The sequence below is a fragment of the Actinia tenebrosa genome, unplaced genomic scaffold (assembly GCF_029948245.1).
Source record: "Actinia tenebrosa isolate PJP-AT-01 unplaced genomic scaffold, QUT_ActTen_1.0 PGA_scaffold11__36_contigs__length_13525064, whole genome shotgun sequence".
Taxonomy (NCBI): Eukaryota; Metazoa; Cnidaria; class Anthozoa; order Actiniaria; family Actiniidae; genus Actinia; species Actinia tenebrosa.
Window position 1 is genome coordinate 1,100,340 of NW_028292571.1, and position 27,045 is coordinate 1,127,384.

The 27,045-nt window shown below is 37.6% G+C and overlaps 3 protein-coding genes across 6 annotated transcripts in view; 2 read left to right on the forward strand and 1 right to left on the reverse strand.

Moving 5' to 3' along the window:
• Positions 1-14,820: 14,820 nt before the first annotated feature.
• LOC116287237 (follicle-stimulating hormone receptor) overlaps positions 14,821-27,045 on the forward strand; it is a 30,927-nt gene continuing 18,702 nt past the window's right edge. Inside the window, exons 1-2 of one of the 4 annotated variants that reach the window (XM_031693885.2) lie at positions 21,369-21,658; positions 24,886-24,966. The gene's annotated coding sequence lies outside the window, so the exon portion shown is untranslated. Of the gene's footprint in view, positions 14,939-20,251; positions 20,365-21,368; positions 21,659-24,885; positions 24,967-27,045 lie in introns of those variants that run through there. The other 3 variants (XM_031693887.2, XM_031693884.2, XM_031693883.2) reach the window with 3 other exon arrangements.
• LOC116287238 (uncharacterized) lies at positions 16,626-19,275 on the forward strand. Its single transcript, XM_031693888.2, has 4 exons — positions 16,626-17,201; positions 17,273-17,380; positions 17,476-17,731; positions 17,823-19,275. Exons 1-4 carry the CDS (start codon positions 16,848-16,850, stop codon positions 18,077-18,079), a joined length of 975 nt encoding a protein of 324 aa, XP_031549748.2. The 5' UTR covers positions 16,626-16,847; the 3' UTR covers positions 18,080-19,275.
• On the reverse strand, positions 18,547-20,025 carry LOC116287239 (uncharacterized). Its single transcript, XM_031693889.2, has 4 exons — positions 19,399-20,025; positions 19,075-19,202; positions 18,753-18,905; positions 18,547-18,682 (listed from the first exon to the last, which is right to left on the reverse strand). Exons 1-4 carry the CDS (start codon positions 19,751-19,753, stop codon positions 18,548-18,550), a joined length of 771 nt encoding a protein of 256 aa, XP_031549749.2. The 5' UTR covers positions 19,754-20,025; the 3' UTR covers position 18,547.

Here is a 27,045-nt window from a genome sequence, read left to right on the forward strand (position 1 = left end):
ACGACACAAGCCTCACGGCTTGTAATACTTCCGTAAAATCTTTATCTGAGCAGAGCAATTCTGATATTATTAGCATATCCAACTGGTTGATGGCAAATAGATTAAGCCTTAATTCAACAAAGACTGAATATATGTTTATTGGGTCTGACGACAATTACGTCAAATAAGTTCCAAACCACATGTTTACCTTGAAGGTAAACAAATCGCACGTGTCCAAACAGCCAAAACCCTGGGGGTTGTAATCGACCAACGCCTGTCCTGGGCTGACCATGTCGATCATATATGTAAAAAAGTTTCATCAGGCCTAGCTGGCCTTAGACAGGTTCGTGATTACGTCCCCCAGGAGACGGCGATTGCAATATATAATTCGCTGATAACTCCTTGGTTTGACTACTGCGATGTGGTTTGGGATAATTTACCAAAAACATCAGCTGACAGACTCCAAAAAATGCAAAATCGCGCAGGCCGAATTATAACTAAGAGTAATTATGAAACTAGGTCGCGCGACATTTTAATGTCTCTAGGATGGGAAAATCTTCAAAACAGGCGGAAGAAACATAAAGCCACAATAATGTACAAGACTTTGAATGCTCTTGCACCTCAAAGTTTAAGAGACCGCTTTGAGTATCAAACTACAAAATATAATTTGCGGAAGGGAGAAAAGTGTTTAAAATTATCGAAACCAAACACTGAGTACCTCAAACGTGCGTTCTCCTATGAAGGTGCAAAAGCATGGAACTCTTTGCCTTCAGATATTAAGTCAGCTAGAAGTATAAGGGAATTTAAAAGAAAGCTTTCTTCTGTTGGACTCTCATAAACTTTTTTAGCTGTCTAAATTGTATTCTTATTTAACTCGACATTCTTGTAAAGCAATTTTTATATTGATAGAATTTTTTTCGAGTATAAATAAAGTATCACTCACTCACTCACTCACTCACTCTTTCTTTCTTTCTTTCTTTCTTTCTTTCTTTCTTTCTTTCTTTCTTTCTTCCTTTCTTTCTTTCTTTCTTTCTTTCTTTCTTTCTTTCTTTCTTTTTTCAAGGAAGAAATAACTGACATCATAGATATTGGAGTGAAATGGTTTGGAAACTCCAACTTCTATATTCCCTAATATTGTGAAAACACCGATGAACTTTTCCTTCCCTGTACACGATCAACGTCATATAACAATGGATAAAGTCGAACAAAAACCTAGAACAATAGGTTTCCCCGGCACCCATTCCGCGCCATTAGAGCACTCTAACTATGCTGATATTTATTAATAGATGTAGTCAATGAAGCGCTTTGAAGCAGGTTAGATCAGCCAAGGATTCGCTTACACGGTACGGTAACCTCACTCTACCCTTAATTCTAGGACTTTGAAAAAATAGTTGGCGGGTTTTTTTTTTTTTTTTTTTTTTTTTGTAATCAAGTGTGCTTTTGGTCTTTATAGAATTTGTTTAGATTTAGATAATGTCTAGTTTTAGAGTATGTCGAGAATAAGAAAATGATCAGGTTAAAATAAACATTTCGTAATATAGGGAGGGGCACTGATTTAAATTTTCGTATAAAAAAGGTTCGACTTAGGGAGGGAGGGGTGTAAAGGATTTTATAGTGATATAACGAGCGCGGTTGGTAACAAACTTGAGAAAGCAAAAAATATTTAAAGCGTGCTGGTAAAGAGGTAAACAGTAGGAAACCTAATGTCGACAAGGTTCGAAAACTCCAAATACCAGGCGGAAAGGTATGACATTTTATTTTAAGAAATTTTTTCCTTGCCTCTGTACGCTTGACAAGTATTTTTTCATAAAAATTTCTTTCTCAGTCCTTTACCAAACAAAAGCTAGCTATTCTGAAGACGAGCTTTGATCATGCGTAACAAAGTACGCGTTATATTTGTTTCGTGTATTATAGGACCTACTGGAAGATGTTAAGCCTTATCTTGATGAAGATGCTCAAGGTGTTCTTCAGTCCCTGTTATCTTCTGCAGCTGAGGAGGATAAAAAGATTAAATGAGGCAAAAAAGGTATTAAAACAGTGCTTTCGAATGGTGTTAACTAAATATTTCCCGTTATTCTTTTTCTAAGGGTCTTGGAACAGACGAGGATACGATAATCGATATTTTATGTACACGAAATAACAAGGCAAGTTGTGATAGCTTCAAAGATGCGCTCTTTAGAAGCATAACTGACTAACAGGAATGAGATTATTCGGCTGTGGTACAAACTCAATCCATGCATCTACTCGATCGTCAGGAATAGGAGATACTGAAACATGACTAAGATCATTATGTTGTGACGTCAAAAAAGCTCTCCCAATTTTATGCGCATGTCAAACATCTCACTTGAGCCTCCCACATGGTTTGAAGTGCCTTCAGGAGGTTACTGACCAAAGAGACCAACTGAGAATCGCTGGTCATAGCAAGGGGTTCATCATCTTTTGCAAGTAAGCTCACGATTGCCGATGGTTGGTGAAGTTTTTCTTTACAAGTCGGTGTAGAAATTCAAGTCCAAGTTCTGAGATTCACAGTTCAAGATTCAAGGCTCAAGATTCTCAAGAATCAAGATTTCTGAAGTCAAGAACTGGAAGTTGTATCCTCCTCCCTCTGTTGGATTATTCCCTAGGTTTGTCCTACTTCGACAACCTAGGAATATTTCCTTCAAGGGCACTGATTATTAATATTTTTGGTATATTATTTTTTGGTCAAATATGTTCTCGGTACATAGGCCAAATACATTAGAATTAGGGCTTCCACGTCAATTACAGAAGCTTAGACAGCCGGTCACTAGGGATGAAATTATTGCGGCCATTGGAAAAGTTCTTGGAAACGAATTGCGTACTGCCATAAAATGTGTTCAGGTGTCTAATACAGGTTATTCTTGTAGAGTAACGTTTAAGGAGGAATCTCATAGACAAAGGGAACAGTTATTTACGAAAGGAATCTATATTAGGGGCTGTTTTTGCTTTTTCAATGGGGTTGAATCACCTCAACAAGTCGTGACGGTTTCAAACCTCCCTTGTGAGGTGGAGGATGACGACATCAAGGAATACTTTGAAAAATATGGGAGCGTAAATCAAGTGGTGAGAAATTTAGACAAATTTGGCTTTGAAACTGGAGATAGACGGCTTTTTGTGACATTAAATGAGCATATTCCTACGAGTGTTCTTTTGGACCCGTTTATTGCTCATATTAGATACCGTAGTCAACCATTATGTTGCTTCTCATGCAACTGGTGGGGACATTCAAATACAAGATGTCCCCTAAAAGGTGTCTGCAACCGCTGTGGTGCGCAAGGTCACCATTCTTATGCTTGCTCGAAGGATCTTATTGAACCCCCTCGTTTCGCTATAGATCGTCCAGAAGGACAGGACTTTCCGCAACATCCTGCTCTTTCTCTCCCAGAGGAGTCTCAAGAGTTGACAGAAAATATACCTCAGTCAGGTGTGATCACTGAAGTTGTACAGGAACCTACAGATTTGCGTTCTTCTTTGCAAAAGGATTCCTCCTCAGAAGTTATTTCTTCGCAACCGCTTTTTCCTAATCCTTCTTCTCAGGATTCTCTTCAAAATGTTGAAGTACTATCTCTGTCGTGTGATTCTAACTCTTCAATTTCCTTGGGAACATCTTTGTCCTCTCCTTCATTTAGTCATATGGTCAAACAAAACACGACGAAGGAAAAACCTGCTGAAGGGATGGACATTTGCTTTACTAATTTACGTAACCTCAAAAGATCTGTGGATCCAAAGGAGGTTATTACTCAACGTTCTAAAAAGAAACCCTAATTTTTCTTGCGTATTTATATAGTTATCTATATTTCTAATCATATATTGAAGGTTTAAAAAAAAAAAAAAAGTGTATTGAAGTATGAATTGTTTACGTAATATATGTGTTATATGAATAATGTTACAAATAATGTTATGATTATTGAAAATGTTGAAATTGATGGTTTATTAATAAGCAGTTGTTCAGAATATTGAAACTATCATAAATACTTGTTGATTTTTGTTTAAAATGAGGGCTCTCACTATAAACATAAATGGTCTGCGAGAGTATGTGAAAAGAACAACATTTATTTTTTGGCTGTCTTCCTTATCTCGCCCGCCTGATATTGTGAGCATCCAAGAAACTCACTGTATTTCACAACAAGAACTCAATAATTGGTTTGATAATTCTCCTTATCTAGCTTTTGGAGATTTCAACACAAAGCATTCTGGTGGTACTGCAATTTTGTTAAAGCGTGCCTCTCCTTTTTCTGTACTTAAACAGTACTCGGGTATCAATGGCCGCTTCACTTATTTAGATGTCCAATATGACTCTTGCAAAGTTTCTATCGTCTCCCTGTATGCTCCCAATCACAATCCTGAAAGAGATGGTTTTTTGACACAAGTAAATGATAGGCTTGATCCTACGTCTGACATTCTCCTCTTAGGGGATTTCAATACGGTTTTTACACCTATTCTGGATCGTCGATCCTTTAATTCTGTACTACCTGCTAGTTATGACAGTGTTACTGTCCTTCCCATCTTATTCCATGAAAATCGCTTGATTGACATTTGGAGGCACTGTCATCCTAGAACCCAAGAATTTACTTATATCAGTACTAATGGCATGGCTGCGTCCCGCATTGATATGATCGGACTTCCATTGCGATTTGTTCCTCATGTTTCTGAGTGCAGTATTTTACCTTGTCCGCATTCTGATCACTCTGCTGTTTTCCTTGATTTCATATTGCCTGAAGTTCCACCCAGAGGCCCTTATTTTTGGAAACTCAATGTTAGTATTTTGGATAACGATGCATACGTGGAGCTCGTAAGGGACTTATGGAAGTCCTGGCAACCTCAGAAAGAGTCATGTACGTCATTGCTTGTTTGGTGGAATATAGGTAAAAGAAAGATCCAACAAGCCACCACTAGGTTTTGTTCCAAGTTATCTTTCAAACGACGGGCATCCAGGCATTCCTTGGAAGCTCAAGCAAGATCATTAAAAGTTCTGGTAGATGGGGGAGATCTCTCTGTTCTAAATCAATACCATAGTGTACTCAATGAATTAGAATTGTTTGATCGAGAGGCAGCCAAGGCGGCAGAAATAAGAGCTCGTACCAAATGGACTGAAGAGGGTGAGAGATCCACTTCCTTTTTCTTCCGTATGGGAAAGAAGAATAGGGCCAACAAAATGATTGATCTTATTCTAGATAGCAATGATCAATACGTTTCTGATCCTGAGAATTTGAGGCAGGCTTGGTTCTCTTTTTACAAGGGTTTATTTACTTCACAAGAAACTGATGAAACCATTGCAGATGATTTTATTTCTAACTTGGAACGTAGAATTCCTTTAGAAGTGAAAGATGTGTGTGAGGGTCCTTTGACCATGAAGGAATGTCTTGAGGCTCTTGAGGGGATGCCGTCAGGTAAAACGCCTGGTTTTGATGGTCTTCCCAAAGAATTTTATCTAAAGTTTTGGGATCTCATTGGAAAGGACCTGGTAGCTGTACTTAATTATGCCTTTAGGTGTGGTGTACTATCAGTTTCTCAGAGGAGAGGGATTATAACGCTCTCATATAAAAAGGGAGATAGATTTTTGATGAAAAACTGGCGTCCCATCTCCCTATTATGTACAGACTACAAGATAGCTTCAAGATCAATCGCGGGCCGTCTACGAAAAGTGATCGCTTATGTTGTATCTCCTGACCAGACCTGTTCGGTACCTGGCAGATTTATTGGTGAAAACATCAGGCTTCTTCAAGATGCTGTTACATATGGCAAAATAACTCATTCACCTCTGGCCTTATTGTCTTTGGATCAGGAAAAAGCTTTTGACAGGGTGGAATGGTCCTACATGCTCAGAGTCCTTGAAGGCATGGGGTTTGGACCTTCCTTTTGCTCGTGGGTACGCTTGTTCTATACTGGACCTCAGTCTTCGGTATTGGTAAATGGCTTCTTTACACCTTTTATAAATTTATCGAGGGGTGTAAGACAAGGTTGTCCACTGTCAGCGCCCCTTTACGTACTGATTGCCGAATCTTTAGCGTGTCGTATCCGTGCGTCAATCTATTTAAGAGGTTTGGTTCTTCCGCACCCCGATTATGAACCAGCACTTATTTCCCAATACGCTGATGACACGACCCTGTTATGTACAGATGACGATGAAATATCCACTGTCTTCTCCATCTATGAGGAATATGAAAAGGCATCTGGGGCTAAGATTAATAAAGAGAAATCTAAAGGGCTTTGGGCAGGCTCTTGGAGAGGTCGTAGTGATCCTCCCATTGACTTGCAGTGGTCTTCAGACAGTATTCCTTGTCTTGGCACATGTTTAGGAAATGATGATGTCTCTCATCCAAATTGGGATGGTCGCTTAAACAAACTTTCTAGTGTACTAGATTCTTGGAAACATCGTAATCTTTCCCATTCTGGTAAGGCTCTTGTCCTGAATGCACTTGGCATGGCAGGTCTATTGTTTTGTGCCTCAGTACTAGCCATGCCAAACTGGGTCTTGGCGCAAGTTTCCAAGTGTACTTTGGATTTTTTTTGGTCGGGGAAAAAGCATTTGGTGTCACAAAACGTTCTTTTCCAATCCACCACTCAAGGTGGGTTTGGTTTAATTGATATACAATCAAAGGTGCGCGCACTTCATTGTCAGTGGATAAAGCGGTGGGCCCTGTCCCCATCGAAATGGTGTGCTTTCTTCTCCTTTTTTGTGGAGAAAGTATTTGGTGATGATTTACGTTCTGTTCTTTCATATCCTGCATATTATCCTTCTCATTTACTACCGGATTTTTATGCCTCACTTTTAGATGCTTGGGCATACGTCGGTGGCCATTTCTCAGTTCAATTGAAAACTTTTGCTATTCTGCGGTCCTCTGATGGTAGTGCATTGTCTATCTCATCTCTTACTACAAAATCTGTTTATTCAAATATCATTGAAAGGAATGTTATGCTTCCTAATTGCGTTATGAAATTTCGCCCAATCTTTGGCGAGCTCTATTGGACGGACACATGGTCACAAGTGAACATTATGCCTTTGGATCGTCAAGTTCGTGATCTATCGTGGAAGATTTGCCATGGAGTGCTCTATACCTGTGATCGACTTGTCAAGTTTGGTATGAACATTGCTGATCCTTCATGCTTTTGTGGACATCCTTTGGAAACTCCAGTTCATTTATTCTTTGAATGTAACCTCATGCAAGAACTGTTACTATGGGCTCAGACCTTATTTCTGCGTGTTACTCCCTTGTCGCCATCCCTTCAATCTCGTCATATGCTATTTGGATATGACAATCATGAACGGCAGATTATTCCACCTGTTTTTTCCTATTTTCTTAATCTGTTGAAGTACTTTGTGTGGTTGGCTAGGAATGAGTATTGCTTTGAAGGTACTCTCCCTGTTGCCTCTGTGGTTAAAGCAAAGGTTGTGAAACGACTTAATATCCATCTGCTCTGTTACTCTAAACGTTCGGTTAGTCGAAAATCAAGGCGTTTTTTCAACAGATCCTGGAATGTTTTGGGAAAGTTTTCTCCGGATATTACTGTTATAACCTGGTCAGCCTAAAAGTAGTTTTCTTTGTCTTCTTTTCACTTGTACTTGTGTAACGTTTATGCAAGGGAAAACGTTGTGTTCGCTTGAATAACCTATGAAGTGTTTTGATGAGTATAATCCTAGGTAGACCAGGATGATACTCTATATGTAAATGATGTTTTGATTATCTTTTTGTATTAGTGTTTATTGTAGTAATCTGTAGTGTGTAGGTCTACATGGGGGGCGGGGCTCATTACCCCGGCGTGTCTCTGGCGTCCATGTAGGACCCCCCCTTGCTAAAGACCACCATGCTGTCCCTTTTGCACATCTTGGGACACTGGTGCGAAGCTAAAACAAAAAGGGGTTAATCATCTACGGTCTAGGGGCCGACTAACCTCTCCCTTAGGTTTCGGCCGAGCTTCCTGATCAGTCACTGGATAGCGGTGTCGGGGCCGAAATCTCCGGCGTAGCCGTAAATGCTTCGCGCTGCCATACTGCGCTTCGGCACTTGATGTCTGGAGGTATGGTCCCAAATAAATATGAATCAAAATAACATGTAATTAGCGGGTTGCCTGTGGTAGACCGGTAATGAAATACCTTTGTTTGTTGTTGTTTTTTTTCCAATAAATAAATTACACAGTTTCGTAAACTTTAATAGTTACAGACCGTGTGGAGCCACTCTTGGGAAATCATTTTTTCATATGTTAATATTTTAAAATTTTCATCATAAAGAACAATTTTTAGGGATGTCACGTGGTCTGAAATAGGCAATTTGCATACGAAAGTAAAGCGGTCTATTAAATTCTGCACGTTTTCAAATCAGGAAGGGAGTTAAATGGAAAGAGAGCTACCGTACTCGCCCGAACTCAATAGATGCATTACACGAATAAACTAAGCTAACTAATGAAACAAAATCTTGTTTCTTGTCCCTCTTTTTCTCGCCTGCTCGGAACTGGAAGCCATCAGAGAAGAGTACCATAAACGTAAGTGTTATTGAAAAAGAAAAAACTGAATATCACAACAATAAATGGAACAAACTCCTTGAATTTATTCATAGTTAACTTATTTAATTCATTTTTTGTTTTATATATAGTGCTCTTATGTAAATAATTATTTACTTATTTTCTTCTTCTTTTTCTTTTGTTAATTGTATGTGTTTGTACTGTTACAGAACACTTTGTTTAATAAAAAATGTTTTAAAAAACGTAAGTGTCTGATATTCTTTAATGCTATAGTTGAAACAACATGGAATCATGGAAGGGTTAGGTGTTAAACTATGCACCGTTGATTCACATTATCCTTGACGTGCGCAGGAAGTTGTTTTGCACTTTTAATCATCACACACAAGATATTCCCTTGAACTTTTATTTTTCTAATAAACGCTGAAGTAAATTTCCCGCGCAACATGAACACATGATTTATTGACATCACGCACGTGACTAACATGTTTAACCATACTGCGCAGTTATTGCATATTATCTCTCATTCAAAAGAAATAAAATGAACTGCACAGTGATCACGTGATATGATCCTCGTCAGAATTCGATCGATCTCTGGAGGATGATCTTAGAGAAGACACAAGTGGTGACGTGGAAAAAATTCTTGTTGAGTTGAGCAAGGTAAGCAAGCCAACGGTTCAATGCGCATGCGTGATTAATATGTTATAAATGCAACACTAGGGAAAAACTTTTGCGCATGCGTGCATTTCAGCACGTTTTCTAAGAATTTAGAAGAGTTTGAGTGAGAAAATAAATGTTTGTTTTCTCCGAGTATACAAAAAGTATACTTTTGTCAGACCAAGATATTGTATTAACAAACACAATATGAAAGAATTAGCCTTAGGTTTCAAGCATGGACACTAAGTTTTGGCATTTTGTGAAATTCAATTTATCAGGCTTGTTTGAAGGTCAAATTTACATATTTTTACACTAGTATGAAGACGTTTTGACTAATTTGCATACGATTTGCACTCGTGTCATGAGATGCACATGGGATATCTTGAGTGTAGAAATAACATTTATTGTGGTCAAAAATTAAATCACATATTCTACGAGGCGTATTCATTTGAAAACATTCATGGTGTAACCATATTTCGTTATTGGTGAAAATCGATGAGAAATTGTGCAACTATTTTTAAACTATAATTTAAATCACCTTCGTAAGTATCAATATGCCTTCGGTTTTCCCTAGTAGCAGCCTCCTTTTAATTTCCTCTCTCGCTTAGGGGAAATTAATATAGAGGTGTCCGTAATATAGAGGTGTCCGTAATATAGAGGTGTCCGTAATTTAGAGGTGTCCGTAATATAGAGGTGTCCGTAATATAGAGGTGTCCGTAATATAGAGGTGTCCGTAATATAGAGGTGTCCGTAATATAGAGGTATCCGTAATATAGAGGTGTCCGTAATATAGAGGTATCCGTAATATAGAGTTGTCCGTAATATAGAAGTGTCCGTAATATAGAAGTAGTGTTTCAAAGCGCAAAACTAGACAAAGTCACCTTCTACATTTGCCTAGGGTAAGAACGGAAATTGCTAAGCGCAGCTTTTATTATTATGGATGCACAGTTTATAATACATTCTTAATATAGTTTCTCTTTTCGTCTAAATTTTTCTACACGTTCTCGTATCGTTGTTTTATATCATTTATGTGTAAATTTTATATAGATATTTATAAATTCAATATATACATGCGTATAGGTCATGTATGTTTGGGCCGGGTTTTGGCGTCGATTTTCGCATGTGCTGAGTCCAATGCAATTGAACTTTTTGTTCGTTTGCGTTGGACTCGGGGCATGTGGGGGTCGACGTCCAAGGCCTGGCCTTAGCATTATATTTTAGCATTATACATTAACGTTATATTTTATGTTTTATTAGCATAGTACTAGTACCATATTTTAGTATTTTACTTAAATTATATTTATTATTGTATGGATTTTATCAGGGCTCCCATTGATAACAGTTATTTTATGTAACTGAAAGGGCTACCCTGTATAAATAAAGGTTCATTTATGCTTCCAAGACGCATGGAAACAATGTTTCTCAATGTTTCCTCGTTTAGCCACGAAAGTTAACATTCTAAAAGTTCGCTACTTATCAACGCTAGCTCTATCTTGAAAGTGCGCATGCGCTAACCGATATTGAGTAAACATGTTTCCCGATGTTCCCTGACAGTTTTGCCACCTTTGGAAACATTTAAGAAAACATGTTTCAGGAAATGTTTCCTCGTTTAGCGAGGGCCTAAGTTAGTATTACTTATCTTTCACGGGAAGACTCAAGCAAGGTGGGAAATGAACTTTTTTAGCCACCATTCAAATTTGGTGCGTTATATGGGATGCACAAAAACACCAACCATTTGGTCACCAAATGGACTGTTACCATGGAAACGACAAATGTTTTATGAGACCTTAATTCACAATTTTTGGAGTAAATTGGACCCATTGGAAGGTAAAACTCAATGCTGTGTTTCTCATATATGTTAACCTCAATTTCCATTAAAAAAATTGCCAATTATAAAGTACCTTTTCTAGTTTAGAAAAATACCAGTTGTTGTTATTTTATTATTTTGTACATGAAATATTTGTGCCTTCAAGTAACAGATGCATCAACTGATATCAACAAACTCGTTCTCAAAAAGTAGTGCAGTTCTGGTATAGAGGCGCCTTATTGGTAGGAAGTTTTCTGAGACATAGAAGTTACCAAGTCGTGCAAAATATCTTCATATACCAATACAGGAATTTTAAAGCTCGAAGTAACTATAAATGCTGTATTGGTTATCGAACGAGAATTCGACGACTTGTGTATCCTGTTGTTAATTCCTTTATAGAACCATTTTACACTATGATTATTTTTTGAATTTTAACTCTTTACGACTAAGGGACCGTTCATTTTTCATCAGGGAGGGGGGCGGTGGAAATCTGGGAGGACACATGTAGAAGAATCAACTGTCAAAAGGGGGGCCAGCAGATGTCAACAGCAATATAGAGGGGGGGCTAGTTTTTCTTGTATGGGCTCTTGCTGGAATTCCACCGCCCCAACTAGAGGTAGGTTGAAAATGACAGTAATTGCAAATACCCCTTTGTTCACTCTGCACAAAAATTAATTTTACCGTGTTTGCAGACTAGAACATTATTTTTGTGCTAGAATTTTGTTGTTTTGGTATTACCCTTCAACCTCTAATGCTTGTTTAGCTTATTGTATCTCTTTGGTGCTGATTTTCGAAGCTTAGATATAGTCAAATTTAGGAAATTTTGAATTTTAGGCCTTATAATTTGACTAATAACTGACAACGATGATTAGTCTAATGGGGAGCACTCCATTAACTATGACTAAATTCAGCTTGCACTAATTAGTGTGTTAAGGTAATTCCCTTGTTTTGCACTGCGAATTTTTCTGCGCATGCATCTGACTAAAAGCATGGAGCTAACAAATTTTTGGCATTTTTCTTACGGAAACTAAATAAGAAACATGTTAAACCAATTTTCACTTTTTCTCTTTTTTGAGTAGAGAAATTGCGATTTTTATCTGACTCGTTCCAGTCTCCACTCGGAAAAGTGTCAGTTTTTGACTATTTTGAGATGCTTTTTCAAGATAAATCAAAAACGAGAATGGTGACCCCCATTTCTTATTTCAGATTTTTGATGAATGCGATGCTCGTCATTATATATCAAGATATGAAGGAAAGTTTATTGGATAGATTTTGAAATATTTTGATTGGAATAGTTGACATGTGCAATTTTTGGACGTTCATAGAGGCGCACATACCTGCATTTTTTCACTAATAGCTCAAGAATCATAGTCATACAATGACTTTGATGGATTTATTAGTATAGATTATTTAGTAAACGTAACTTCGAGTTATAAGTACGTTTTGTTATATGAAAGTAGTTTAAACTATGAATAAAGGATTTTGCATTGATTACAGCTTCCTGTTGCTACCGCATTAATTTTCACTATAAAACCCATAAATTGACATATTTGGAGAGCATCTAGCGAAAAAACGAGAATGGTGACCCCATCTTTTTATTGCAGTTTTTAAATGTTCATAACATAATTAATGTCCATGCAAAGTTTCAGGACAAAGCTATCGGCAAAATTTCTTTCAAGGGAATTTGTACCTTAAGAAACTGATAATTCACGGTATATATCTGCATTCGTTTTTTCTACTTCTTAAAGAAGGTTTCGTATACATGAAAAATGCGGTTGTTGGCATTGGTAAGTCAAGAATCACTCCACCTTCTGCAGGGCAACGGACAGACAGAACATCTTTTAAAACAAGACCTTATTATGTTGATAAAAAGAAAGACTACATTGTTCCACTGGTACATGCCTACACTACAACTGCACAAAACACCCGACGACTAGCTGAGTATTCTCCTTACTTTATAAAGTATGGTTGACAACCACAATTACCGCGGTAGTAGATCTCGAACTAGGACTTGGCGAGGACCCGCAACCGCATGATGCAGCCTTAATTTTTCCTCTGTATGCAGAAAACCTCATCTAACTTATGCTTATGGAATTGCAATCAGGAAGTCGTGAATAAAACTACAGAGCTCAACAAAGACTGATACGATGTGAAGTCGGTGGTGTCCTCACTATAACCTGGGGACTCTGTGCTGGTGAAAAATCTCAGCGCCAGAGATAAGAACAAGCTTTAAGATCGATGAAAAAAACATCCCATTGTCCTCCATAACTGGAGACCTACCTGTTTACACTGGCCATGAGGAGACTTGACAGACCAAAAAGAAGGCGGGTACTACACCATAACCTACCCTTTAACCTTCCCAAAGATCAAACTTCCCAAAGGACCAAGACAAGCAAGACAACCTGCTAAAAGTCCGCGATATGCTCCACCCCCGGATACACAAGATGGCATCACTTGCATCAGTGCAACAGGATTCCACAGAAGAAACAAGTGCAATGAAACAGGAATTAGCCGGCACCGATGGCGCGAGTCTGAATGTTGCAGCCCTGCCGATAACTCTGAAGATAAGATGTCAAACGACGATGACGAGGAAAGGAGGATCGAGTGGGCTATCAAGCGATGAGCACCCGGTCAAACCCTGAAAACTCGTTCGTCAGGGATGCTAATAAGAGTTCCACAGCCACCTGTGCGCTGCGGTTATATACTCTCTGGTTATCCATACTAAACCCAACTTTGCTCAAGAATAATTTTGACACTTTAAAAAACCTTTTGAGGATTGCTTACATTGGTCAACACAACTGTTATTTGTTTTATATATTAATTATCATTCTAATTTTACCTAATTTTGAACTCTTTTTCATATTACCTTCAAGACGAAGATTTTCCTTACTTACTTATTGCAGTGCATTAGCGGGAAAATGGTATTGATTGCCCCCCTCCCATCCCCCCCCCCCCCCCCCCCCCCCCAAGAACTTTCTACGCCAATGACTTATGGGCCACTACTATGCGCTTTACTCACACGGTAGCTTTGTTTATCCTCATGGGAATAAAAAAACTTTTAACCCGCATAGATTTATTCTCAAGCACTTGAATGCGAGGCTACATGTGATGGAATCTATTATTCCAATCAATCAACATGGCTGCCACGTGAGTGCCACGTGCCGGAGTAAGGCCCATTCTATGGTTCTATGCTCACCGTAACTAACTTGGCACTGAAAGTGCTTTTAACTTAATTTACTCAGTTTTATACTAATTTCAATTAACTTAGCTGCCAGACTGAGACGCAACCCTAGTACCATAATCTGCGAGCACGAGATGACTGAAAGCGGAAAATTAAGTATATTAAAATGTAACGATGGCCTTGAGTTTTAATGTGAGATTGTGTGAGCCGTTATTTCGGAAACAATTTCAGCAATACATCAATCGGACAGAAAGAAAATAATTTTAGAAATTCAATAATGGATTTGCGAATAGCCAGCAGCTTGAACGGAAATGGAAGAGCCAATTTTCTGAGTATTGAAAATGACTAGGAGGTGTAATCGCCTGGATTTAAAGTACCCAAAAAGAAACTTCATGGATATGCTCTACGGAGTGAATACCGAGAAACGCGTCAGTGTTTGTGTTTCTATTAATATAATCAGTTTATGTACCTGTTGGGGATTCTGAATTAAGTATCCTTGCTTTGTTATGCTATTATTCACTGAGAGTTTCAGCTGCTTGCATTAATCAAAGTCACTGCCGGATAGGTATCAAGCGCGATACTTCCTTTCTTTACTGTGAATTGAAATCCAGTGTCTGCCTCGAAATCGAGAGAAAAAGTGAATATTTTCTGTAGAGTAGGTTTTTCTCATACTAATGGGAAAAAAGATTGAAAAATGAAATCATTTAGAAATAGCTAAAGATGTGCTAAATTTACAGAAGCGCTTTTATATTGAAGAAGGAACCCTTTACATCAAAAGCAAGACCATAGGTCTAGTGTCCTCGTTGGAGCCGCTCTACTTACAGTATGTCAGTTGAAAGGTTAGTACTTTGTGGAATGCTATCTGATCCATCTTGAGAATTGAACAAAAAATATCAAATTCTTTTCGGAGTCAAGCTCAATCATCCTATCTTGTCACAAAATGAACCCTTTCATTGATCAATTGAATATCTTATTTTGTAGTCGCTGTTCTCGTGACATGTTGTATTAAATCGCTGAAACACTGATGAATCTTAGATTTTATCTATCGATAAGAGATTAGAAACAAGTGGATTTTCTCGCGGAACCAAAAAAAAACATCACAAATGATTACAATCAGTAGATTTGTAGCTTTTCTCAAAATCAAAAATTTTCAAGCTATTCTCCTTTCCTTTTCTCAAGTGGTGTAAAGGAGAACAAGAGTTCAAGGTAAATGATCGACAACAGTTTTTATTTCCTATATTTTAATGATTTCACGGTGTCAAAAACCTCTGAGGGAATCGTATTTATATTTACAGATCAAAGTGAAAAGATAAGTCCTTGTTTGGGTGCGTAGGAATGAAATCATAACATTGAACTAGATTAATCCTCTCTTTTCTTCAAACAATTATTGTTTTCGTTATACTGGCTCGTTTTAGGTCTAATAGTTAGTGCTTGAGGGGAAGGCTAGACTAGACTATTCAGTCGGCAGATATTTTTTTACTGTGCTAGAGAGTTTTGTTCAAGTGTTTTGAAACCATAAAAAGTTCTCTTCATACTGAGGATGTTTTTAAAAGCGAAAGCTTCCTGATTGGTTTAGTTCTCTCTTCAAAGATTTCCGCACAGCAGCCTGCCATCGGTTATTCAGCGGTTTGGATACGGCCCTTAGCGACTTTTTCTTTCATATTCCAAAATCACATTTGGATCATCCCATGATTTTGTTCATCGTCACTCATGTCCCTAGTAGATTTGCTGCAACTCATTAACTTGATATCACTGGTGCAAGTCCACTGATTTCTTTGACTTTATGGCACTAAAGTGTAGCACCAGTTTGCAGCCATTAAACCCGCAGAGACCTCAAAACTGATTTGGTCAGACCATCACTTTAGGGCCAGCAAATTCAAGATGGTGCTGGAGGGGGGGGGGCACTAAAATAACAAGATTATTTTTTTACTGCTTTATTTTGACACATGAAATCGCTTAACATGACATTCAATAAAAATGTAGGTTTTCATTGTTATTCAAGGTTATATTCAGTTTTGGTAATTCTAAAGTCTGTAGTTGGTTTTCGTGCTTTTAGTCTGCAGGGTCGCCATGGTGATCTAGTCAGGTGACATGATCCTAAACCAATCAACTTGCATCAGTTCACCTGCTTCACTGTTGCCAAAAATACATGTATACTTCTAATCATAAATTCTCATCTCAAGGATTCCAATAGCCACAAGCTGCCGAAATATAGGCTTGAGGTCATTCAAGCAAACACGGCTATTAACTTGTCAATGAAAAATAACCAGCGATCCTTCAAAATGATGTTTATTTTTAAAGTGATTATACTGACATGTATAAAGCTAACCAAAACAGAAGGATTTTCGGTAGGCAATGTCTTTCACTTGAGGCGACCATGAGTAAACAATAATTATCTTCTATTTGGAGAAAAACGGTTTTCTAAAATATCTGTTTTGGGGAACTTTCATTAACATGTCAATCTTTTTATTATAATTTTTTTAAAGAGTTATTTCGGTCGTAACTAGAGAGACACCGAGGACGCATGCTGACAAACAGCTTTGTATTCTTATTTTCATATTTCATGGCTTGGTTCTTCTAAAAACAGATAGATACAGTCGATCCCAAAAACGTTGTCCAAGTGAAAAGAGGTTTATAGGACAATAAGTGTCACGTGTCAATTAAATATTCAGTTTTACGCGCGTGGATTTTTTTAATTAGCATACTGATGCAAAAGTAAATTACAGTATTGAAAACTGAATCTGAAAGATGCCGCGGGCTTTCTCGGATGATTTAAGGTGGAGAATGGTATACCAACATTTGTTTTATGCAAAAACATATCAGGAGATAGCCGCTAATTTGTTTGTAAGTTCTAAAACGGTCAAACGGACGTGTGCGACATTCTACACTAGTGGAGACATTAATCCTTGGCCCGTCGGTCGACCTCTTCAAACAGGAACACTTTTTCCGCATGAAGAGTATATCGTCATGGAGTGTCTTCTAGAACATCCTGAAATGCAATTGAATGAAATAGCGTCGAAAATATTCAATACAACTGGCTCTGCTTTTAGTGCCCAAACATTATGCAGAACGGTCCACAGGCTTGGATTCACGCGCAAGAAGGTATGGTACGTGCAGATTGGTTTGCTCATTACTAACAAATAATTTTTCATGAATTTTAAATCCTTTTAAAGTTGCAGCAGATTGCTTCTATGAGGAACGAAAATTTAAGATTCCAATTTAAAGCTGAAATGACAGTTTTTGATCCAAGCCATTTGATATTCTTGGATGAAACTGGAATTGTAAGTGTTGAAACTGCACAATATAATTTCTTTTGCAGCCGCAATTAATCTGATAATGGCACGCTTATTTGTATTCCTTATCTTAAAAATTCAAGGATAAGCGAATATCTCGTCAATACGGATACAGCCAACCTGGAACAAGAGCCTCTGTGCAAAACCGGAGTTATTCTAGATGGGGACCTCACTATAATGCCGTATCAGCAATATCGTGCGATGGTCTCATCTCTTTGGAATTGTTGGGCGCAGGAGATCGATTTGTAACGGATACTTTCTCACGTTTTCTGAGGCACAAACTGCTGCCCATGATGAATCCATTCAATGGTCAGAATCCCCGATCTGTCATTATTATGGGTAAGCTGACCAGTAGTAGAACGCTCTTATCGTTATTCCTTTTCTGACAATACCTGTATCTTATTCCATAATTTTGATACTTGTTCAACAGACAACCACCCAGTGCATCACGTTCAAGAAATAATCGACTTGATCTACAACTCCGGGGTTATTGTCCGTTATTTACCTCCATACAGCCCCGACTTGAATCCAATAGAGGAATCATTCGCCTTGGTAAAGCACTATCTTAGGCAAAATGATTTGGTATTCCAAAGTCTTGCCGACCCTAAGCCACTTATTTGGGATGCCTTTGGCCAATTAACAGCAGATTTGTGCCAGGGATACATGCGACATGCAGGATATTTGTAAATATAGTGTCAGCTATACCATCAATGAAAAAATATCACATGGGATTCATGGTTAATTGTTGAGGCCCCGGTCAAACGCCGAACTGAACTTCACACGAGCGGTCAAAATTTAACCTCAGTATCAGGCTCTCCAAAGGGGGGGGGGAGGGAGAGAGTCCCCCTCGGAAGGCCTGATACTCAGGTTACCAAAATTAATCATTGAATAAACGAATCCAAAAATAGGTTTTGTTCATTTGTATTAGGTTTGGCTTATGTGAAATACTTCGAATCGACACGGGCCTAAACCGTATTCTTTCAAACAAAACGTTACATTCCTGTCCAGTCCAAACCAATAATTTGCAATAATCTTAACAATAACTAGCTACATGCACCGCTACTGAGCAATTGAAATAGAGACCGGTTTGCCACAGTGTTCGAGCTAAGCAAATCACTCTATACGGATTAATAGCGAAAAACAAAACAAAACAATTTAAAGGTCCTTCATTATTAGCTCTTTCTTTTGTTTATATTCTTTATCTGTAATTGCTCCCATGTCTTTCAATTGAAAAAGCTCCCGCAACTGTTTAAGAACTTCGGCTCTGTTACTGGTAACAGTATGGCTTGGCTGTTGACAAAAAGATAGCTATCAAAATCGTAATTGCGAAAATACAATGTAGCAAAAGATCGTGCAATACCTGTGTGCTTCCTGTCTGAATTGCACCTGCAATGGCAGTTCCAGCATTAGTGAGTACATCTACAAATGTTTCTTTCTTTGTTGGTCGTTTTGCTGGATTGGCGGTGAACATTGGAAGACCGGGAATACTGTCTTTACCGGCAGTTCCAACACGCTACAATGTAGATTATAGAAAAATAATCAGTTATCACGCATATGGAATTCACACTTATTGCACGCACACGGTGTGCTATGCCGTTTGTTAATATCAATCAAAAGACGATGGATTGGTAAATGAATTGATCAATCTGGATGTTAGAGTGTGATGCAAAAAAATTTCTTACTATCATTTCAGCCCACAGGCGAAACTTGTACGGCGGGAGCACGTTTCCATGCATCTTTTTTAGCTCATCCATTATTTCAATAACTTGTTCGTGTTTGGTGGTCTGGTCTACAGTGCTTTCATGGCTTCCTGAGACATAAACAAGCCAGATAGTAATTATTAGATAGTGTATAGCGGCAATAAACCATCAACAATCAAATAATATTTTCGGCTGTTGGTTTTTATTTATCAGTACTATTGAATTGAATTACTCTGCGCGGAACCTTAGACTGAATACTATTAATGGAGGAAAAAAACACTACAAATAATATTATTGTATACCTACTTTTTCTTCCAGGTGTGCACCCGCCGTCCTCGTTTGCCCTGTTTTGGTTCTTTAAAGCTGGATCAATCCACATTTGGTTGCCATTTATGAAATAGCCATACGCAATTTCTAAATCTTTCGTCGAAACAATGGAAATCTTTTTCTTTCTTGCCAAAATATAGCCGAGCTGACAGTCTTGCAGAACGTTCTCTAAGTCTGGTAAAGCTTTCACTAGCTCAGAACGTAGCTCTGAAACGGTCTCTAACACTGGAAAATTGGGTAAACTTCTTACAACGTAGCTAGACTTCTTCTTCGAGTCCAAAACCCGAACTTCTAAAGTCGAAAGAACTTGTTTTGAATTACCCGCCGTCGACATTTTCTGCCACGCATGTGATGCAGCACGTTCAGATTCCTATTTCCACACGCGCGTAAAACTGAATATTTAATGAGACACGTGACATTTATTGTCCTATAAACCTCTTTTCACTTGGACAACGTTTTTGGGATCGACTGTATAAATATTTATTCTGGAGCAAAATATATAAACAAAATATCAAACTCACTTATTTCGGAAGACTTAGGATTTTAAAGTTTGAAAAGTTTGACTTGCATCGCCATGATTATATTTTTGGTTGTTTTCGTCATGTGTAAAAATAGACTGAAATACCACAACACATGAATAATTTAAACATCTCACCAATCTTCAACAGTGACATGTTTGTCCTAGCCAGCTGATGTTGGATTTTCTTAGAGAAATACATTAAAAGGTACAGAATGTTGAACTTTCACTCATCTGGCAAGACACCAATATTTTGTATTTTTGGAAGCCGTCGTATGGGTTTCGCTTACATTGGCTCGACTTCATACGGCTAGTCAACTAAAAACTAAAAACTGACTGAGAGCCTAAACTAAAAACCGAAAATTGAAGAGCCTAAACTTATAGAGAAAACTTGTTTTACCTACTAAACGAACCAATATCTTGATAAGGTAAGCTGGAATATTAAGGGTTTTTTTAATATGAAAACTAGCTATGGTTTGTGCAAACATAGTGAACTAGACCGACATTCATTTGGCAACTGTTTATCCGGCTTTACCGCCTTTTCGTGGCTTTCTTGTACTTTTGTGGCTATACTCCTGTTATATAATTAAGAGGTATAAGTTGGTAAAAAAAGGTTTATTTTGGACACAGTTAACTATGTTTTGGACTAACTGTTTTAGTTTTAAACGACTTACGATGATTAAGAATTCTACTTTTCAATATTGTCTGACTACTTTCCTTTTCTCAGTGATCAGATTGTCAGTCACTGAAGTAATAAACTCTCAGAAACTGGCTGAAGAGGATTTGAATCTTGTTCGATCAGCCAAAAGCCACTTGTGTTCAACGGAAACCAACTTTAGCCCTGAGATACAATGATATCTAAATGTCAATGAAATGAAGTATAGCGTGATAGCATACCTTATATGCCTTTTTCTAGCCGGCGATGAAGCTTTGTGTGCTGCATTAACCTGAGTGTATGTCAATACGCTAGCTCGTGCAAGGAATCATACATGTATTCAAATGTAAACACGTATTGATATTGAAAATCGAAGAGTTGGTGCATATATACATGCCGCACATATATTGTTTTCTATCATGACTATATAGTAGCACAGGAGATAAACTATGCTATAATACAGTGCAAGGCATGGTATACGTGCGCAGACCGGCGTCCCGCCTGGCAATATTATGATTGAGTATATTGATAACATCTAGTATATCAAGCCGTAGTAAGTGGTCTACTCAGGCTTTGGTTAAGGGTTTCAATCCTATAAATGGAGTAAAGGACCCTCTCTTTTTCAACCTTCCGTCCGCCCTGTCATTTCGCAACAATGATCAGTCATTCTGTATTTGACCTCGTATCACTTTCCCCGCTAGAACGTGATGTTTCATCTATTTACTTTGTTTCAATAAATGTTGGAAATTATTTGCTTAACATGCACTCCTATTTTGATCCTGGCCGTTCGTTCATTTGCTCAGCTGCTTGGTTTCTTTTCAAGTTAATTAGTCAATCCTGGCTCGGCTCAAACAATCTGCCTGATTGACCAATCAAATGCAATCGAGGTGTCGATAATCGCGGAAAAAAATTGTCAGATCAGATGTGGCGATGGTCTGACTAGAATACAAGACTAGGATACTAAGTCGCGAATTTTAGACGATAAAAACAGTCAAGTAGTCACCGGTTTAATCGATCGCTCAAAGATTTATGAGCGAGTGGAGAACCATCTCACTGAACACAACAAGGTATTGTAAGACTGTGTGTTGATATTAAGTAATAAGTTTAATTCATAGCCCCAAAGAACTACGGACGTCATAGGTGTTGGAAAACAAGATTACCGTGTGATTCTAAACAAAACCAGGCATTGTGAAATCTTTTATCTCAAAACTTACTTCAGAATCTAGCCTTTTATGCGGTTGACACCTCAGAAATAGCGATTTTTAAGTTGGATTTCATAGAGTTAAGTAAAATGCCGTTTGCCATAGAGTAAACTTTTGTTAGTTCGGTTTTTGACAGATGCGACCAAGGGGCCCTGATGTTTCAAGTAAAAATGCTTCATATCATCATACCCTTTTGTTATATATGAATTAGATGACCCAAAATACAAGTACTGTTTTACATGCGATTCTGTATATAAAAATACTGGCCGATTACCGACTGATTTCAAGCTAATCCTTTTTTTAAATTACAGAATGTCTTAAAACCATTTTGAATAATTCCTTTTATGTAATTTCAAAAAGTTATAGCTCAGTTTGATGGCGAGTATGACTGAGGGAAAAATACGAGCAGCTGCAGGTGGTGTCAGTGATCGGCGATAATCAGAACTGAATTCTTCATTGAAGCTTGTCTGCATTCACCTCTATTTTAAGCAATTCTAGATAAAATTTTACTCAGTTATTTAAATGTTTTTATTCTGATCAAACATGTACAGCTACATGCCTTATAGAGTCGCTAAAGAATCGAGGTTGAACGCAAGAGAAAATCCAGATAATCCCGTAGATCAGTCATATATAGTACGGTCAGTTAGAGCTTATTGTCTTCAGTTGTTGAGGCCATTGTGTCCTGCTGTGGCCAAGCTATAAAAACAATTATAAATCCGAGCTAAAAGCACGCTTTTAAATATACTATACTATGCCCGTGCAAGAAGCATTAGTGATGGTACATCAATCTTTTCCTGTCAGGACTTGGACTGAATGACTCACTGATACGACCTTCGTAGACCCTTTTTTCACATATTTGCTACATCGCTTCATAAATCTTTTATTTCCGTGGGTAAAAATATCACTGTACAAAAATTGCTTTGTTAAAATGGATGCCATGTCGGCCGAGGCCTTTCATTTCATGCGTGAGCCAGTTCATTAATACACTCTTCGAGTGGTTTTAAGTCTACAATGCCGGCAATACAGGAGTGACCTTAGCTATCTGGATAATCTATTCTCTGTTAATTGTACAGTCACGTATCTCTAAGTAAAAAACAACCAGACAAGACTACCCTTTATATTTGGGTATTCTTTGGTTTCAAAATCCAAACATAGTTAGCAATGGGGAATATAGCTAGGAAATGGTAGAATGGTATAGATTATTGTTTACGTGAGATTACTTGTTGATGCATTTTGCTCACAAAGATATCAAGACTTTATATCCATAATATTGGTCGACCTTGGCCAACATTCATCTTTTTTTATGGAAAATGAAATCGTATTTCAAGGTGCTTTAGTAAGCTAAACGAGTCGGTCATTGTATTTTGTATGAATGTACTATTATACTTTTGTTCAATAGTGGAAAAGTATAGGCGGACTGAGAGAAATGGTAAGGTAAGAGAAAGACAGACGACAGACAAGAGCTGAGATAGGAAGAAAGAAAGAAAAGAGAAAAGAAAGGGGTAGGAAACGAATCAAAAACAGAGCGGAATGACAGAAATGAGAAGGAAAAAGATAGAAAGAAAGACAAAAAAGATTGGTAACTGGCCATGAAAAAAAGGAAAAAGAAATAAAGATGAAAGAAGAAAGGAAGAAAGAAAGGAATATAAACAAATATATAAATTAGGAAATGGAAAAACAGGAAGGAAAGAAGGAAGGAAAATAGAGAGAAAGAAAGACGGTGTGAAGAATTTCTTATGATCTAGCTTAGTGTTTTCATTTCTGCATATGCAATCAAGCCTTCGCTGCCGCGTTAGGTTTTCTCTTTAACTTCTGTAGTGTTAATCACACAGGTTTTAGCAAAAACTTTCTTTCAAAGTAACTGACTACCTTTCACCCTTCGATTTAAGCCCACGATGTATGTGCGCGCGCTCAAAAACCGCTGAATAATCTTCGCAATTTTATTGAAGAACCATACATGTTTTGAACTTCAAGAGGGAAAAAACCCTCAAATTTTGCACCGTCGACTCTCTATTTTTTATAACAGGTAATATCCCATTATTTTTCAAAGTTTAAGACAATTCTGTTTATCAGAACAATGTAAAAAAATCGTTCTGTTTGTTTTGTGCTCATTTTTGTACGATAACTTGCACACCGTAGAACCTGAACAAAAAAGTTTTTCCATTGTCTACAATAGTTTATTAAAACAACTTTTATCAGTATTTTATAAATATAGTATAAGAGTACGTGTTCGGAGAAAATTACTCATGTTTCTTCCTTAGTTTCGGTTTTATAATTTTATTTGTACAGAGCTTGATTTTCGCTATTTTTATGTGATTATCTCAAAAACAAGCTCGGGACACCTCTTTTTTTTTTTTTTTTTTTCTTTTTGCATTTTTGACATCAGCATTAAATTTCAGATTAAAGAAGTTTCAATTTTCAATTTTCTGTTTATTATTTATCAAAGTAATCAGCCACCTATTAACCGAATAAAGTGGACAGGATCCACACACTAATGACCCAAGAAACAATACCTCTTGAAAGAAGCGGGTTGGGGTGTGGCGGGTAACGGGACTTGAACATTTGACCATAGTTTAAACACATTAAATGGCCTTCGTCTATACTGATCTATACCTTTCCTATTTTGAATAAAGTAGGAGAGGAGATACGACTGCACACCGCCTTTGTTCTTCGAGAACGAAAGATATACTATATGCGTTGTATCGATGCTGCTGCTTGGAACGCACTACTACAACCGGAATGATAATTTACGCGAGCACTTGAGTGGTATCAAAACATGACGAGCTTTTAATACAACCTTTTAAAAAATAGCTGAAGCTATATTGCTTTATATCAGCTATGAAAACGAAACTAGCTATATTCTCCAGTTACCATACAATAAATCTCGCATGCCTCGTGTACAGTAACCCACACATTACTTGAAATTACTAACTTCAATGTCTCGTTCTACCAGCATTTCGAAGACCGTCAATCAAAGAACTGAAATGTTTAAAAAAACTGTCTTTTGGGAGATTTTATTAAAGATTTTAACCCTCTAATCCTCTAAAATCTCTTTAGGATTAAAAATCTCAAAATATTGTTTTTGATTTCAGTTCTTTGATGGACGGTCGTCAAAATACTAGTTTGCAAATGAGACATTGAACTTCGCTGGTCGCACTACAACGATAATAGTAGTAAGTGAAGAAGGCTGCAATATTTCAGTTAATCAGAAAAATCAGTGAACAACCCTTGGTTTCAAATATTCAACTTATCTATCAGTGATAAGTATATAATAGGGATATAGCTTTCACAAAATATCAGGTTATATTTACTTAAAAGATATCGATGACAATGAAAATGGTATCAACTGCGACCAGTGGATGGGATACACGCAAAAATTGAACACAATCCTCAAAAGTCTCGTATCTCGAAGGGTATGTACTTGTAGATATAGTAGGGCCACAAATCTCGCGTTAGTTTTACTTTGTTATTTTGTAAACACAAACATACGACCTAAATAATACTTTCTGGTAAATTTGAGATTCCTTTCTGTCATTATAGATACGACCAACTGCCATTGCATGCAAGATCGAAAGAGATTATTAATCACTATGTTATAACGATAGGAGGAATATTTTTCCTCAATGCTTAAGGCGTGCATGTTGAAATAATATATGACATTATACAAGCCACTCAAATAGTCTGTTTTATCGTGAAAGTAATTGTTGAATATAGCGGGCACGGATCTTACTTACTTTTTACCACTTTCCCCTTTTTTAAATAACAATTCTTCGTGTCTATTTTTGTAAATATTAGTCTATTGTTTTGTCGATCGAGCAGTGAAATGATTGCTCGATCTCCTGATCAGCCAGATGCTCGTATTTAAACTAACGATACCAGATAGAATTAGAATTTATAGTTGGTTTTTACGGCGGAGGAAATGCCGGAAAGCCTGGGGAAAAACAGTAACCCCAGTAACTGAGCACTGAACGAACTCAACGAACTGAGAAGCAACGTATTCTATTCCTATGCGATGACGCCTATAGAGATTATAAACAAACCAGTGTACAACATCCACGCATTCTGGTTTTCTTTCTTTACAAAACACATAATTTTCCCACCGGCCCTATTTCATAACGTGTTCATAGTCGTATTTTCGCGGACATTTTTAATTTAACAGAACGATAGAACTTCCTCGTCTGAGCAATAAGTTATAAATTATATGTAGGTTATAATAGCATGTACATCAGCATAATGTTATATTTGAATTACGTGTTTTCTATGACTAGGGCTTTCAAAAATATTATCAGAGATAGTATCCAATAACATCTGATATAATTTTGATATACTTGTATTATATACAACCATCCATCCATCCATCCATCCATCCGTCCGTCCGTCCGTCCGTCCGTCCGTCCGTCCGTCCGTCCGTCCGTCCATCCTACCGTCCATCCGTCCATCCTACCGTCCATCCGTCCATCCGTCCATCCATCCACCCATCCATCCATCCATCCATCCATCCATCCATCCATCCATCCATCCACCCACCCACCCACCCACCCACCCATCCATCCATCCATCCATCTATCCATCCATCCATCCATCCTCTCTACTAGTCTTCCATCTATCTCTTTTTTTCCTTTCTTTTCTCTTTCAAATAAAACTTACCATTAACACGAATTAAGAAAAAGCCCTTTTTTCGGAAGCAAGGGAAATTAGAAAAGTAGAACCTGAGCGTCTTGAGTGATTAAACAAATAAAGTAAACACGATAGCACGCAACATGATGCTGTTGTCATTAATTTATTACAGCAACGGCCATTTTACAATGTTATTTATTTAGTATTTATTTCTATATTATATCGAGTATAGTCTATAGCGTTCCCAAGAGCAGCAAAGTTTCTATGTCTGATTCTAAGATTAAGATTAATCTTGCATTTGAAAGTAGAAAAAATGAGACAAACTGAATAAATTTCAGTTAGTACTTAAAACTTAGTGATCCATTTTATTTCGCGTCTGCCTGGGTACTTTTCACTGGACCTTTACCGCTACAGGGAATATGAGAAAGAATCTTATGCTTATTATACAGTGTTTTGCTCTTGAAATGGCAAAACACTTCGCCCTAATCATGACTGGTGGGTAACTAAAACGCCATCTATTGAGCAATGGTGAGCAGGTGATGGACAGGAGTGTTACTTTTCATGGTTTACCACGAGAGTGTTTTTCATTTTAGCTCTTTCAGCAGTACGTTTTGCTTCTAAAACCGCCCACGCAT